The sequence below is a fragment of the Galendromus occidentalis genome, unplaced genomic scaffold (assembly GCF_000255335.2).
Source record: "Galendromus occidentalis unplaced genomic scaffold, Mocc_1.1 scf7180000077431, whole genome shotgun sequence".
Lineage (NCBI taxonomy): Eukaryota > Metazoa > Arthropoda > Arachnida > Mesostigmata > Phytoseiidae > Galendromus > Galendromus occidentalis.
This window is the reverse complement of record NW_003805419.1, coordinates 1,199,315-1,213,768: the sequence shown is the minus strand read 5'-3', so window position 1 is coordinate 1,213,768 and position 14,454 is coordinate 1,199,315. Positions and strand designations below refer to the sequence as shown.

The following is a 14,454-nucleotide window of genomic DNA, read 5'->3' as shown; positions in this document are numbered from 1 at the left end:
GTTCATTCCCTCCGTCCTCCAACGAAACTGAGCCCGGTTGGCCCACGACAATAAATCAATCAATCGGATAAATGCCTACGGTATGCTGGGTACTCTCGCAAACGAGCCGCTAGAGGAGTCCCCCACTCCGCAACCCAGTTAGGCGAATCCCTCTGCTCGAAAATGGCCCTTGACTAGGGAGTACCTGTCTATTTTTCCCAAGCCTCGAGAACCTGCGCAAAACTTCAAACGCAGTTTAGAGCTCCCGAGCTCTCACCTCACCCCTCCGTTCGCTACGGAATTCCATCCAAAGCTGTCGAGGATCATAGTATGTTGAGCGAAGCGCAATCATCGGGGACACGGGCCACGAGGTTTCCGAGACAAGCGTCGCTCTGCATTCGGGCTCCACTCTCTCAGTGAATGTCAGTCTTTCGATTCCACGATTTCCGACCATTGATTCTAATTCCGCGCACGAGATGATTGTCGTGATTTCGCAGAGCTGCTCAAGTTGACTCGGAAATCCGCTCTTGTCAAAAGTTCCCAACTCAATCATCTCGACGGAGGTGAGCCACCGATGTGCTCGGAGAAAAGTAGAGCCTCGGTCAGAAAATCGTGAATCGTGGTGAATCGGCTTGGAGTCCCATCGACACGCCTCCGATGGATAGACTTTGCCGAGGGACTGACTCCCTCTCGATTCAATCGCTTCTCCGCAGCTCTCTCTACATCCGATTCTTCGAAGTCGATGCACAAGGGGAAACTTTCCCCTCTCAAATGTCTATGGAATCGTAACATCCGCATTTTGAGGAGGCTATCGAGATCGGTGAACTCCAATGACTCTCTGAGGGGATGGAAAGTTTCCGCGCATGCCACCTTCCTCGCGCAACACAAGGCTCCCAAAGCTCGATAGCTGTGATAAGCATCCGTCGCCAGCTGTCCGCTTTCTGAGCACTTTCGTCTGTCAGAAATTCATCCGTGAGCAGAACGTTCTCAGGTAGGAAACTGTTGTGGGTGAGTAGGGGAATCCTTGGCCGGACAACTCGCAACGTTTTCTCCTCGTCGACTCTCCTTGCCGAGCCGTACGGATCACATTAAAGCATCAGTATTCAAATGCACCGAGAGACGGCTTTCCATGGTAATTCCCTCCTCCCGGCAAACCCGATCTTCCATCGACAGCCCCAGTCTTAGCGGCCTGGTTCCGCGATGCCCCATTCGATCTCTGGCACGGGCTATATGTCTTGAGAATGTGTGACGAGCATGCGAGCGACCATGCAGATGATGATGTGTCGACACAGGTACCTATCTGCTCGAGCAGATACAGCACAAGGATCCATTCCACGAGGTTAGCGAGCGGCTCCAGGATACGAGTGTGGGTGAAAGTACGACCCATCTCTTCGCGTTGCCTCTGGTTTTACCACCAGCCGTTGTTAGAACACCCCCCTTACATCGGTTCTGGATGACGGCTCCGATCAGGTCGAGAATATTGGAAGAGAACGAAGGACAATGACGTAGGAGAAGAGTTCTGATGATGCGTCGATCCTGTCGAAGCCCTTGACTGCATTCCGAAGCCCAGGATCGAGATCGATGCGTCAGTGAGCCTGTACACCATTGATGTTCCAGTACAGGTTTCTCTCCGATTGAAGGAATCCAGCTTTCTGGACTCAATTCTTTCGAAACGCCGTCGTTGCGTTACTGTGCCGTGTCTCATTCGGAGATCCACTTCAGAAGATCAACCCCAGCGGGAGGGATTAATCGAATAGGAGCCCGAGCTTGTCGGAAGCACCAGGAATCGCCCGGGCACTCATAGTTTTTCTGAAACTCCGGGGATGCTGCTCCTACATTTTCACCGCCATTCGATTCCTAGACTATGGAAGCTCCTTTCAGCGTACGGCAGTCTCTCGACCGGCAGCTCTATTGTGACTAAGGAAGATTCAGCACTCCCTCCTAGAGTTGGAGAACACCCTGTCGAGTCGAAAAAACCGCAGGCTCCTTCAGAAATTCCTCGGCACCGTGTGGTCTCGAAATCTACATCTTTGGTAGTACCCGGTACAGAGCGCTCCTGAGACAATCAGCTTGAACGGCGGATTCTTCTCCATCGTACACGCTTCGGCTTGTCGAGAAGCGCAGGAGCTCACGATTTGAATTCTTCCGCGGAACTCACGCGAACTTCACGCTCAGAACGAAGCTCGACGCGGAAGATCAGATGTTCGGTAGCCGCAAGTTTTTCTCTAGGTTCCGATCACATTCTTCGACTTGAACGTCCTGACCTGGGTCACAGGAGTCAGTCAATCGAATGATTGACTGAACCCGAACATTGATTCTCGTGCAATTCCATACTCCACACTCTATTCTGGATTTACGTCGAGAGCAAGCTTCTCGGAGCTCCGGTAGAGTCGCCCGATCTGCTCGAGATTTCAGAAAAGATCATCGGCATCATTGTCTTCTTCCTCTCGCCGACGGGTTCAAATTTCCTTTCGGATTCGTTCCGTTCTCCGCCAATTGATCATCTATGTACCGAATGAAGCAATGTTCAACGGTTCGTGATCATACATACGATGAATGTATGAATATCGCCGTAAAACGGTAGATATCGAAATTTGCCCTGGACCGCTCTGCTGGATGAGGAGCCTCCTCTCTCAGAGAGTCGTCTGCGCCGACGTTCTTGCCGCGAGTTGTGACGTAGTGCCGCCGCATTCTTGCGTCTGTCTGATCTTTGCTTGGCTGACTGGTTGCTTTCTTGGATTTAGCCGTGGTGTGCCGCCACTGCCACCGTCACCGCCACCGTTGGTATCCTCGCACCTGATGCCCGCTTGGCTCTTTTGTCACACCATCGAATGTATGCAAGTGTCTGTGAGAGTGAGCTGCTCTTCAAGAATACCATGATATAACGTTCGGTGCTGGAAATCAACCGTAAAAGTCAATCTTCCTTTCTGTGAGTACCCTGTGATAGGTCCGATGAGGCGGGTCGTCGGGTTGTCCATGATGTCACCTCATCCCGTGCTTCGACGTCATCTAGGGGCACAAGACATCTCGAACAGCTGCTTTGACCGTTGTCTTAAGGGTGATTAAATTGAGAACTGAGACATCGTTTGGCATCGTTTTCGGAAAATTAGCGAAGTGATCCGGTTCAGGATCGGTGTGTCGGAAATCACCCCGATCGCTTCGAGTATCTTCCGTCTCACTCGGAGCGATATAAGAAATATTGTTCGGCGATCCAACTACTGATCCTGATATGATCGACCCGCGATCGTCGAAGATCTAGAACGAGAACTTGGACTGAAAGTCCTCGATCGGCGCTCCACTCCAACAAACTCATCCCGAGTTTCGCGGATCGGAGCTCGAACGAAGTTGCGTTGGGTCTCCCGGACGGGATGAGGAAACTCCTGATCGAGAACTTCTTTCTTGTCGACGGACTGACCGTGACTGTTTCTGTTTGTCTCTTCTCATTGGAATCCTCCGCGGGCTCTCCCCGAGCAACAACGAGCAAGGTCCTCCCGACCCGTGATCCCTATCTTCTCTCAAGAAGCTGACGCGCCGATACGATGTCGTCGTCATAATGGAGAGCTCTCGATTCGACACCATTTTCGAAAATGAGGCTGAGGGTGCGACCGACCGAAATCGAAGATTAGCGATCACAAGATCTGCGAGAAAGCATGAGGCAGAAAGTGTCATCGCCCATGCTGCTGCTGTTGTTTCGAGCTGCGTCGCCGAAACTTATTCGTGATTGTCAAGCATCGCAATGTCTGTGTGCGACTGTCTGTGCACCGGATATCAACAATAAGATGACGCCCGACGAAATCTTCTCAATGGAACTTGCTCAATGACCTGAAAGACCGACCCGTGTTACATCCGAAGATGAATCATTGAGAGAATTCCCGGGGAAGTCCCACTATTTCTCAGCTTCGGACCCCGAGATAGAATCTTCTCCTGGTAGTTCATTGCCTCCGCCGATTTGAAGAAACTGGAGTGAGAGAATCTCGCGTTTGGTTTCGTCCGTCGAGTACGCGCGAAGGCGTTTCTCGGTAAATCGGCATGAAGAATATCGAAAAAGAAGCGCGAAGCTGCGCCGCTTTCTTCGTCTTCAGCGAGCGCCTCGGCATCGGGCGTTAGCCGCACAAATCAGCCTTCCCGGTACAATACACAACACAATCATGTTTGTATCGGGCTAGCCAGATTTGACCACCGCAAAGCCAAACAGCTTGAAGCTGATCGATTTACGTGAACAGCTTGCTAACATTCCAATCGTGTTCTTGCCGGCGCCGCTGCCGTCGCTGCTGACGGCCGGCGAAGACTCGGGCGCGAGCCGCGGTCTTTAAATAGTACTGCAGCCGGAAAAAAATTACGTCCCTGCCGTGGAGTATTCACCGAGCAGTTTCGGGAGCCGAAATGCGAAACTTCATTCGTGCTAAGCAGAAATCGTTTGCCTTGATTTGACTGCGATCCGATGCACCGCGACGACTCGGAGCGAACGCTCAAACAGATACCGCTCGGAGAAGAGCCGATTCTATCTGACAGAGAGGCAGCTCGCAGTCTTCTGCCTGTATATCTCTTGCTTAGCCTCTCGGTCTATACTCCGATGCAGTCGATTAGTTCGAAGGTGATCCGATCGGCAGGAATGCCGCGTTTGACATCGGGGATGCCCCAGCCCATCCCGACAATCAAATGTAATTCTACGCCCATTGAAGGCTGCTCAGGCTCGTCGATTGAACTTCGCTCGGCTTCTCTCTTGGGCCGGTAATGCCTCGTCGCTCCGACGGTGGGATGCTGCCGTCGAGCGGACCGGATAACCGCTCGGCGAGAACGCTGCATATTGTGAGTCAATAGTATCTGCTCACAGAAAGACATTCGTATTGTTGGCGGACCTCATTATAATTGCTCATGAGACATTTCAATTTGCTCATCTGCTTTTATACCACTCGCAGAGCCCGGACCTCGCATAAGAATCAAAACAATTACCGCGGTGGGAGCGCCTGAGCATGTCTCTTTTGTCAATTCGAGACAATCCGGAGCTGCGAGCCGCCCCTGCGGTCAACGCCAACGGGATTCCTTCTCGCTTCCTAGAGGCTGGCGCAAGCGTCCGAGATTATCCTTGGATGATAATCCGCCGGACCGAAGCGGTTATCTCGCGGCCGGATTCAGCTGAGATGCTCACTCGATAAGGCCTCATGATCCACGTCTGGTGACTGCAGGACGTTAACCAAGTCCGGGGGTAGCATCGGTAGACCGAATCGGTTCCACAAGATCATATTTGTTGAACTTTCCCCTCTCTTCCAGGTCGAGGACAGCATTGCCGTCCCGTGCACGATGAGCGTGGTCAATAAATGCGCGAGATGCGAAAAGTCCGTGTATCCGACCGAAGAGCTGAAATGTCTGGACAAAGTATGGCACAAGATCTGCTTCAAGTGCCAAGAGTGCGGAATGACGCTCAACATGAAAACCTACAAAGGGTACGGAATTCCGGATCGATCACTCCTATCCGTTAGCATGACTTATATGGTCATGTCCAGTCTTGCGTCAACATGCGATCTATTTCAGGTTCAATAAACGTCCGTATTGTAACGCGCACACTCCCGTGGCTAAGCATACCACGGTGGCCGATACACCGGAAGCGAGAAGGCTAGCGGAAAACACGAAAATTCAGAGCCAAGTCAAGTATCACGAAGAGTTCGAGAGAAATATGAAAGGCAAAGCTACGCAGGTGAGCAGAATTTTTTCCCGCGGTGGAGATTGACAACGATTGTCCTTGAAGATCATGTTAGCCTTTGGATCATACTCGATCACGCATTCCCTATTTTCGTGTAGATGGCAGACGATCCGGAGCTCCAACGATTGAAACAGACCTCGAAAATAATCAGCAATGTGGAATATCACCGCGAAGTTGAGAAGAAACAAGACATGGAGAACAGGCGACGCTTTGTCGATGGTGGTCTACCCGGAGAAAATGAGAAATCGCACGAGGAGAGCGGCGTTGCGCTCCATCAATTGAATGATGTCCTGGCGGGAATCAATGTGTGAGTGAAACCTTGAAAACTATCAAGTCCTATCTACGCAAGTCTGGCTCGCTCAGAAGACCCCACGTGTCTCTCGGCGGGCTCCATCTAAGCGCTCTCTGGCACCCACAGATCGGAATCAAGGAATTCGTCAACGACGATGAGAGAAATCGGCTATTCGAGCGATTCCTCTTCTCAATCCTTGCGCCAGAGGACCGCAGCGATAGCCCAGCAGAACGCGAACGCGTCGAGCCGCTATTCGGAAGCGTACAAGCTCGCCCAAGATGCCGTGGCCGCGAATCCGAGTAAGCGTCGATCCGGAATTCCTCTAGACTCGAGACGTCCGGTGTCATGTATATTCCGCTAAGCTCTTTCGAACTCTATTCACAGATTCTGATAGGATGCGCAATCCGGACGTGAATAGCAACAACGTCCGACACAACAGTCAATACGTGCAGAATTCACAGTCGTACCAATCCGTTGGCGTCAATCAATCCGCGATAATGACTCAAGGACAACAAGGTTACTCCCGACAGAGTTCCCAGTTGCTCCATTCCCAGAAACCGCACTCCCAGACTCAATCGACGCCATCACAAGGACAGAAACAGCCAACTCAACCTGTCATGCACCCGAATCCGAATGCTCACTACTACATGGCGGGCGCACCAACGCAGATGGCGGGACAATTCGTTCGGCCTCCGTATAACGCCCCTGCAGCTCCTTACTCTCAAAATATCGTTGCCATGAGACCTCAACTACAACAGCAGCAGCAACAACAACAACAGCTGCAACAACAGCCAGGTGCCATGCGACCATCGTCGAGTCAGCAAGCCGCAGCTTATGCAGCTGCGCAACAACAGCACAAGGGCGGCATGTACGCCGGACCGCCGAGAGGTTACGCGCAGCAGGGCGCGCCATACCATCAACAACAGCTCCAACAGCAACAACAACAACAAATGCAGCAGCATTTGCAACAACAACAAATGCTCCAACAACAACAACAAAACCTCGCCATGAGAAGCGGGCAGCAGATGTATCCCCAACAAATTGTTTCGCCGTTCCAGCAACTCCCTGGGAAGTTCCAAGCCATTTACGATTACACCGCTCAGGACGCGGACGAAGTGTCGTTTTCCGATGGCGACTTGATTGTTGAATGCGCCAGAGTGGATGACGGTTGGATGTTCGGGAGAGTCAGCAGGACTGGTCTGAAAGGCATGATACCATCCAACTATGTGGTGCCCGTCTAGCATATTCGGCTGATCCGTACCCCTGTACAAACGATGATTTTCGACGGAATCCTCGGAAAACGATAGAAGCCAATCAAAACTCGATCGTCGACTCGATTGTGAATGATCGTTCGCCGCAGAAAGAACCAGTATACTCAACGAGAGGCCATTCTTGCTTGTGACACTCTGCCATGGGTTTAGTTGGAGAACCGCGCTGTTGTGATTGTATTAAGTGTGACGTGGTTTATCTATAAGCGATCTGAAAACTCATTGTATCTCTGAGGAAGTACTCCATGTTCTCCTCGATCGGATGCTCATCCAATCGGTCGGCTCTCCGGCGGGATGCAGAAAAACGAGGGGATCGGTTCGGAAGGTCGAGAATACATTTCTTTGCTCACGCATTCAAGGCATCTGCAACATCTGTTGCGCGAAACTTTCTGGTGGGGCCCACTCGGAATGAAGCTTCCAGCGGCCGAGAATTGATATCTCGTAGAATATCTTCGGTCGTAGGTTGCTGGTGCTGCTCATTGTATGTATATCGGATTCGTCGTATCGTTGAAGGTGCTGCCCCTGCCCCCTCCATTTCTCTTGGACCTTGCCGGCATCGCAATGACAAATCAGCATGAATATCGCAGCCTGGAGCAGTGTCGAAGCTGCTTAAATTGTACATACGTTCACGAATTATCGGTCGAAGAGGTGCACTAAAACGAGCAATTACACGAGTGCCAAGTTGCCACGGTGAACATTTGGCGTCATTTACTCTAGACGGCGAACTCTTCAGAATACCACAAGTATTGATGAGGTAATCGGAGCGTGGATGGTATAATATATACGAGAATTCTGGAGTGACCCGGAGGATCCGCATAGTGAACAAATAAACGGAAGCTATATCCAACTGATAAGTTCAAGACGAAAGCCTTTATTCGTTGGAATATAGATATGGACAGATGAGGAAATTCGTCCATGTTCAAACCATCAAAAGCAGACTTGGGTTCGTCCGCACAACATCACACTTCTTGCGCGTGTCTCATCTCGGACGGTGTATGCAGCGTTTTTCAGAAATTCAACGCCTCGACTTTGAACTGCTGTTCATTTTCCACCAAATATATCATGTCAGCCATCGTTTGCTCAACCATGTTCTGTTGAACCGCTTCGCTTATCTGAAAATGAAGAGATGTGCTTGAGAAACGGCCGGACAAGACTATATTTTCTCGCACTTTAAGCGGGCGAGCCGACAATTGTCTCGAGTTCGAACGCTTGAAAACAATACCGCTCTATATTTGTATCCTCTGGGTGGGAAGCGGAACCGTGGTCCGAAATTGGCCTTGATCGTGGCATTCTTGTAGAGTGAAATCGCCGGATAATACGTTCCTTCGTAGAGGTTCTCGAAAGCCACTCCTTCTAGTTTCCCATTCTTGAAGAAGGATACTCGGGAGCCCTTCAGCTCGACGAGATTCTTCACTGCTTGCGTGGCTTTATCTGCATCCTCGTAATACAGATATTGTTTGAACTTCACCAGGGGCCGTTCTTTGTACGTTGTAGGAAGCTTGACCTGAGGAAATCAACCTGAATAAGCCTCCCAGGAGTCGCACCTATCGAAACCCTCATCGATCCTATTTTCCGGAGTGGTTTCTGGCAGAAAAGAGCTCTACTAAGCTCTTCCGTACCTTATCCGAACTTCGTGGCAGCTCTATCAAGAAGCCTACGACATCTCCTTTCCCGAAACCGGCACTGAAATGTTTCCCCAGTGACTGGTGAAACTTGGTTCCTTTGCGACTCCTCCACGAATAACCGAATCTGTCATATCCTAAAGGCGCTTGAAGATTTCCTAAAGGCATCGAGTATCCGATTCGAGCGGCGGAGTTGTCCGGTAGATCTTGAATGATCGCCTCGAAGTACCACGAACCCTCCGTGACTCCGTGCGTAGCTCGAACCATTGAATATCTAAAACATAGAACTCGGTCAGGCAACCGTGGACGCTTCACTGCATCCTTCAGGTCGCAAATGAAGCCGGAGTTTCCATCTCACCCCTTATCGCCCGTAACGCTAAGCCTGTCGTCTGATATCTTCAGTTGCGGAGCTCGGTCGTGCATCGCCAACAGAACCTGAACCGAAACTACGATTGAGAACCAGCGCTATCGGAATGTTATAGGCGAACAGCAAACCTCGCGGGAACTCACTTTCTCGGGCTCTAGTTTCCTGTACAACCATCCAGGAATCGGTTTCCCCGCCCAGTCGACACTTTCATCGAATTCTTGTTTGAAAGGAGCGTGGGGATCGGGTTCCGCCAAGAAATAATGATAGCCGTCCTTATTGAATGGATGCTCGTTCGGGTAGCCATGAGCCGGCAATCTCGGCATAACCAAATCGCTCTTCAGCTTGCACTTCGGAGAATATCCAAGATTATTACTTCAGCATGACGTCGATCATGTGGGAATATCCGATTCGATGCTCGGGCTCAATATGAAGCCGATGGGCTCCTGTTGCAAAGTGAGTGCCGTGACGAGACTCACCTTGCCGCCGGGTACGGTTTGCCCGTCGGGCAGCTTCCGTTTCGGACCCCTTCTAGTTTGCTGGTTCTCCTGAGTTCGCAGCAACTGCAGTTTCGAGGATGCGTCGTAGGAAGGCATGATACCGTAGAGATCAGGGTCGACCAGGCCGAAGTAGACATCATCCTGATTTATGAACAAGGATGATTCTTTTTGCTGTAACAGAAAGACAACTCTCCATCCTCAATGAGGTTCAAGGCCGGCTCCGGGGTTCCCCAAAGGATCTAGAATTCCTTGAATCGGCTCCTCCAATAAGACGATTTGATTGATTACCAAGGTCTTCAGGATGGTTGTATGCCACGTTTGGGTGACTCTGCGTGGGCCAGTCATCAGCAGTTCCCAGTTGCTGTCGATCCACGGGATGATTTCTTTGTCACGGGAGAACATGTTCTTGTTCGTACCGTCCTCACGACTCTTGAAAAGGAGATTTGCCAGCGCCGTGATGCTGACTTGTGAGAAACCTGGAGCGAATGACAGACTTCGGACACAGGTGTCGGAGCGGGCTATGCGGTTCAATCGATACATGACGTCCATAGAATGAGTATGATGTTCAATATGCAATACGCTTGTCCCCCTCCCTCGTCCCGAGCACTCACCTGCTGTCTTCTTTTGAAATAGTTCGCAAGAGTTGGCGTTACATTTCTTGCATATGAAAGCATAGTTCATCATGAAGGGAACGCAGCGCGGGATACTGATCGAGAGACATTTCTCGTGGAACCATCGATAACATCCGACGCACTGCATTTCCATTTTGCCGAGGATGCGTTCCGTTCCGCAATAGCACTGGTTTGTTTGCCTGGGATGGGCACAAGAAATGAGGGGGAATGGAAAAAGCTGAAATCGCCGGGAATCGGAGATCCTTGATTCTCAGGGAGGACATTCGTCGATCGAACTCACTTAGCGCCAAGGGTTTGTGCTGCCTCTTTAATCAGACGTTCGGCGTCTGATTCAGTGCTGGAGCCCTCCTCTGTGATCATGTCGTCAGTGCGTTGCTGTGTCGTCATTGAGTCCTCATCCATGATTCCGACTCACGAGATCAAAATTATTACAAGATGCAAAACGTCAGTTCTATTGTGATCGTCGCTGGTCTTCCGATCAGACAATCGGTAGCACTCCACAGCACTCGAACAACGATAGTCTCTGCATTGAGTCGAGGAGCTCCGAGATTTCCGCACAGACTAGGAAAACTGTCCGATTGGGTTAAATGTTTTTTTTAAAAGCTATTCGCGTTCGTTCCTGTGAGTAAGACAACATTCGAATTACAAAGCCGCCGCCGTTGCAGCTGAAGATATTTCGTTCCCTGGCGGCCGGCTACGACAGCAGCAGCCGTCCCAGTACGAGTGGTTTCGGATTCGCCCGGCAGATTGGATTTCCGCCGGTAGACGAATCATCATATGCCGAGTGAGTTGCAGGCGGGAGTCCCGGAGTCTCCGGGTATCCAGGGTCGCTGAGGGTTCCGGTGTAGATGGCCGGGACTTTGCCTGGGCGTAAGCATCAAAGATTATCCGGAACGAAGCGAAGGCCATCCCTTGGTGAAATTTCTCATTGGCGGACGGCTCATCGAGGGATACATCTTGAGATTTCCGAAAGCTGCACGGGCTCCATCATTACTGGATCCTAGATCTAGCCCTCCGAGCATCTCTCTGACGGGAATCCATACTACTCGATATAAGTATGCTCGCTGTAAGCGACCCCGGGGGAAGTTTTCAACGGAGCAACTCGATCGTGCTCAACAGAGAGCTTGACCGCTCGGGCGAGCTTTCGGCATGGCCATCGGGGGTGGAATCTCATAAAGTTACTCGAACCTTTTCGAGCTTTCTCATGTGTGAATAATGCAGTTCCTTGGCAGGACATCCATTGAAGAGGCGCACTTTTCTCCTTGTATTCAAATTTTCCCGCTCATCAATCACCCGTGCTCTTTTCGCTTCTTGTCGTCTTGCTTCTCAACGAATTGATTAGTGAAGAGCGGCGGAGTCGAGTCTAAGCCGGGAACGCAACCCCTGGACAAGAGGAATTTATCTCAAACGCAAACAGAGGTATGACAGAGAAAACTGAGACCGAAACCAAAACAACCCTAGGGCGGATGTTAGCAGACGCCGCCCAGCGTTGGGTCTTTTCGTCTTGTGCCCTCGTAACAGCGGCTTGAGTGCGTTAGTTTTTTCGATTTATCGTCGATATTAGTGATGAGTTCGAGTTTAGGTGTGGGGTATCAGTGGAAGCAGTCAAAAGAGACGCTTTGGCAGCGCTTTCCGGCGGCAAGTGGGCTTAAGAGCGGGTTCGCGAAAAGTTTTCGCGGTGCTCGTCGAACACGTGTATCGTCGCTGGTGCAGTCTGGTAGCCTTCATTGAGCACAGACATACCTCTTGTGGAGACGAGAAATCCAACTTACTCCTAGCACCCATTCTCAGTTCCGATTTTTTTCTGCCCGTCGCCTTGAGAAGACGCCCGGTTCGAATGTTGTTTCTGTCGGAGTTGAACCATGCTCCTCTCGCCCTGTGCACGACGTGCTCTGCTATGGACTTCATAGGGGAATGTTTTCGTGTTCTAGGATCATTATGGCAGATGAGGTGGAGGCCCTATCGTCGGTGGAGACGCTCGACATTAAGCTCTTCGGCCGCTGGTCGCCCGCCGATGTCGAAGTTAAGGACATCGGTCTCCAGGACTACATCGCCGTGAAGGTTTGTAAGAGCGCTACATTTGCCGGGAATCCCGGCTCGGGGTCGAGATTCATTATCGATATCGCTGCGCAGGAGGTCAGTCGCCGGGTTTTTAAGCATTCCTCGATCGCGTTTTCAGGAGAAGCACGCTAAATATCTGCCTCACTCCTCCGGACGGTATGCCGCCAAGCGTTTCCGCAAGGCTCAATGCCCGATTGTGGAGCGTTTGACAAACTCGATGATGATGCACGGACGTAACAACGGAAAGAAGATGTTGGCGGTCCGTATTGTGAAGCATTCTTTCGAAATCATTCACTTGATCACGGGTGAGAACCCACTCCAAGTTGTTGTCAATGCGATCATCAACTCGGGACCTCGTGAAGATTCGACGCGTATCGGACGTGCCGGTACCGTGAGACGACAGGCCGTCGATGTGTCTCCGCTCCGACGAGTGAACCAGGCCATCTGGCTCCTCTGCACTGGAGCTCGCGAGGCTGCCTTCCGAAACATCAAGACCATCGCCGAATGTCTCGCTGACGAGCTAATCAACGCCGCTAAGGGCTCGTCAAACAGTTACGCCATCAAGAAGAAGGACGAACTCGAGCGTGTGGCCAAGTCTAACCGTTAAGGTACTGTCATCACGTCGATCCATCGGGCCGATTTACCAACGAGGGACAATAAATGTCGCTGCGGTATCGGATGACTATTCATTTGAGACCTTCAATTAGGGAGAGATTGTCTGCACGTTCGGATGCATAGCTGTCGGGCTCAAGCTAGCAGTGGATTCGTGGAGGATTTCAGGCAGCCGCTTGCCCCGGGTGCATCCTAAGGCTAAGATTCGAGTCCGGGATATAGGACCCCTTATAGAGATCGATCGATTCTCGCTGTTCTCCTGATCAGTCACATTCGCTCATGAGATGACCCTTTGAATACCGTCACATGCGGGAATTCATGAGGTGACCGAAAGCTCCCGTGATCCGAGCGATAGGAACGCGGGAGACGAGTTTCGGACGCACGCCTGTATCAGCGGTTCTCGATTTCTTTTCAGCGCGGGACACCCTCCAGAGTCCTCGACTGTGCTCGGAACCCTTGCGATGTCATTTCAATAGTACTAGTCGGTGGCTTCACGAAACAAAGAATATACCTATTCCACTCTTTCGTTGAAGGGCCCTTCTCACGCAGAGTGAGAGATTCCGACGCCTTACGGGTAGTCGATATTATTGCAAGCCATGTCGTATGTATTTCCCCAGAGTACCATGACGTACGTTAATTTCAGCGACCTTTGGGACCCCTGAGGATGGCAGCCGGGGCTCCCTAGGGGTCCAAGGACCCTCTTTCGGGACTCCCTTGGCCAATATAGTAAGGCGCGAGAAAGTGAGGAAGGAACCGAGTGTGCGCCTCATTCAGAAACCTTGGATTTCCCTCATCCACGTTGCTAGGTTCCAGGAGCTATTCAGTTTCGAAACTGGAATGCAATGGTTGTTCCACCTCTGACGCACTCCGGAAACTCTGATGGGGAAGAGGGACTCCCGTTCGGGAAAAAAACACTGCAGCGAGGACCTCGAATTTTCGCGAGAAGCGTTTTGCTTGCCTGGAAGAGCGGCACGGATCTTGAGTTGGCGCGCTCCCCCGACATCGAAGACGCTGTCGATCAAAGAAACAGAAGTGAGGGGTAAGGAAGAGCCAGCCCCGAGACCACGCGCTCTCATAATTAACAGAGGATTCTCGGCGTCTGACTGACTGAGCAAAACCTGAGACCTTCTGATGTTGAGTCTAGCGTGTCCACGGCAGGGCTCACCGAGCAAAGTCGGGCGGAAGCGGTGCAGCTGGTCGGACCCGTTCAATATCGGCGCCGCGGGAAAATCTTCTTCAATTTAGCAGAGGACTCATCGTCAATGGGCGTTTTGTTATTATTACCGACAAGAGCCGAACGCCGTGGCTTGTCATAGCTTCTGGCGAGCATGTTGTGATTTCCGGCTTTCTCTCTCTCGAAAGGAGGCTTCCTTCTTTTCCTTCAACTCTTTCAAGACATTCGGGTTCCAAGTCTCTTCCATCT

At 51.2% G+C, this 14,454-nt stretch overlaps 3 protein-coding genes across 7 annotated transcripts; 2 read left to right on the top strand and 1 right to left on the bottom strand.

Moving 5' to 3' along the window:
* Positions 1 to 2,668: 2,668 nt before the first annotated feature.
* On the top strand, positions 2,669 to 8,097 carry LOC100897300 (LIM and SH3 domain protein Lasp). The gene is made up of 6 exons (XM_003742771.2): positions 2,669 to 2,908; positions 5,251 to 5,423; positions 5,512 to 5,674; positions 5,779 to 5,987; positions 6,099 to 6,271; positions 6,357 to 8,097. The coding sequence occupies exons 2-6, from the start codon at positions 5,281 to 5,283 to the stop codon at positions 7,211 to 7,213; spliced, it is 1,545 nt and encodes a 514-aa protein (XP_003742819.1). The 5' UTR covers positions 2,669 to 2,908; positions 5,251 to 5,280; the 3' UTR covers positions 7,214 to 8,097.
* On the bottom strand, positions 8,092 to 11,043 carry ash2 (Set1/Ash2 histone methyltransferase complex subunit ash2). The gene is made up of 9 exons (XM_018639331.1): positions 10,639 to 11,043; positions 10,338 to 10,537; positions 10,015 to 10,202; positions 9,706 to 9,897; positions 9,373 to 9,576; positions 9,221 to 9,297; positions 8,860 to 9,136; positions 8,463 to 8,744; positions 8,092 to 8,352 (listed from the first exon to the last, which is right to left on the bottom strand). The coding sequence occupies exons 1-9, from the start codon at positions 10,758 to 10,760 to the stop codon at positions 8,248 to 8,250; spliced, it is 1,647 nt and encodes a 548-aa protein (XP_018494847.1). The 5' UTR covers positions 10,761 to 11,043; the 3' UTR covers positions 8,092 to 8,247.
* A 566-nt stretch (positions 11,044 to 11,609) lies between these two features.
* On the top strand, positions 11,610 to 13,093 carry LOC100897444 (40S ribosomal protein S5). Of its 5 annotated transcripts, none has more exons than XM_018639337.1 (3): positions 11,610 to 11,777; positions 12,290 to 12,419; positions 12,538 to 13,093. In XM_018639337.1, the coding sequence occupies exons 2-3, from the start codon at positions 12,297 to 12,299 to the stop codon at positions 13,024 to 13,026; spliced, it is 612 nt and encodes a 203-aa protein (XP_018494853.1). In that variant the 5' UTR covers positions 11,610 to 11,777; positions 12,290 to 12,296; the 3' UTR covers positions 13,027 to 13,093. The 5 variants fall into 5 exon arrangements, with proteins under 5 accessions (XP_018494853.1, XP_018494852.1, XP_003742820.1 ...); XM_018639336.1 differs by lacking the exon at positions 11,610 to 11,777 and adding an exon at positions 11,832 to 11,887; XM_003742772.1 differs by lacking the exon at positions 11,610 to 11,777 and adding an exon at positions 11,852 to 11,891.
* The last annotated feature ends 1,361 nt before the right edge of the window (positions 13,094 to 14,454 follow it).

Coding starts and splice junctions, on each gene's coding strand:
- ash2 (XM_018639331.1), bottom strand. CDS start 10,760: ATGGATGAGGACTCAATGACGACACAGCAACGCACTGACGACATGATC. Junction 9,898..10,014: donor CAACCATCCTGAAGACCTTG/GTAATCAATCAA, acceptor TTTCTGTTACAG/CAAAAAGAATCATCCTTGTT. Junction 9,577..9,705: donor AAACCGTACCCGGCGGCAAG/GTGAGTCTCGTC, acceptor TATTCTCCGAAG/TGCAAGCTGAAGAGCGATTT.
- LOC100897444 (XM_018639337.1), top strand. CDS start 12,297: ATGGCAGATGAGGTGGAGGCCCTATCGTCGGTGGAGACGCTCGACATT. Junction 12,420..12,537: donor AGGACTACATCGCCGTGAAG/GTTTGTAAGAGC, acceptor TCGCGTTTTCAG/GAGAAGCACGCTAAATATCT.
- LOC100897300 (XM_003742771.2), top strand. CDS start 5,281: ATGAGCGTGGTCAATAAATGCGCGAGATGCGAAAAGTCCGTGTATCCG. Junction 5,424..5,511: donor AACATGAAAACCTACAAAGG/GTACGGAATTCC, acceptor GATCTATTTCAG/GTTCAATAAACGTCCGTATT. Junction 5,675..5,778: donor TGAAAGGCAAAGCTACGCAG/GTGAGCAGAATT, acceptor ATTTTCGTGTAG/ATGGCAGACGATCCGGAGCT.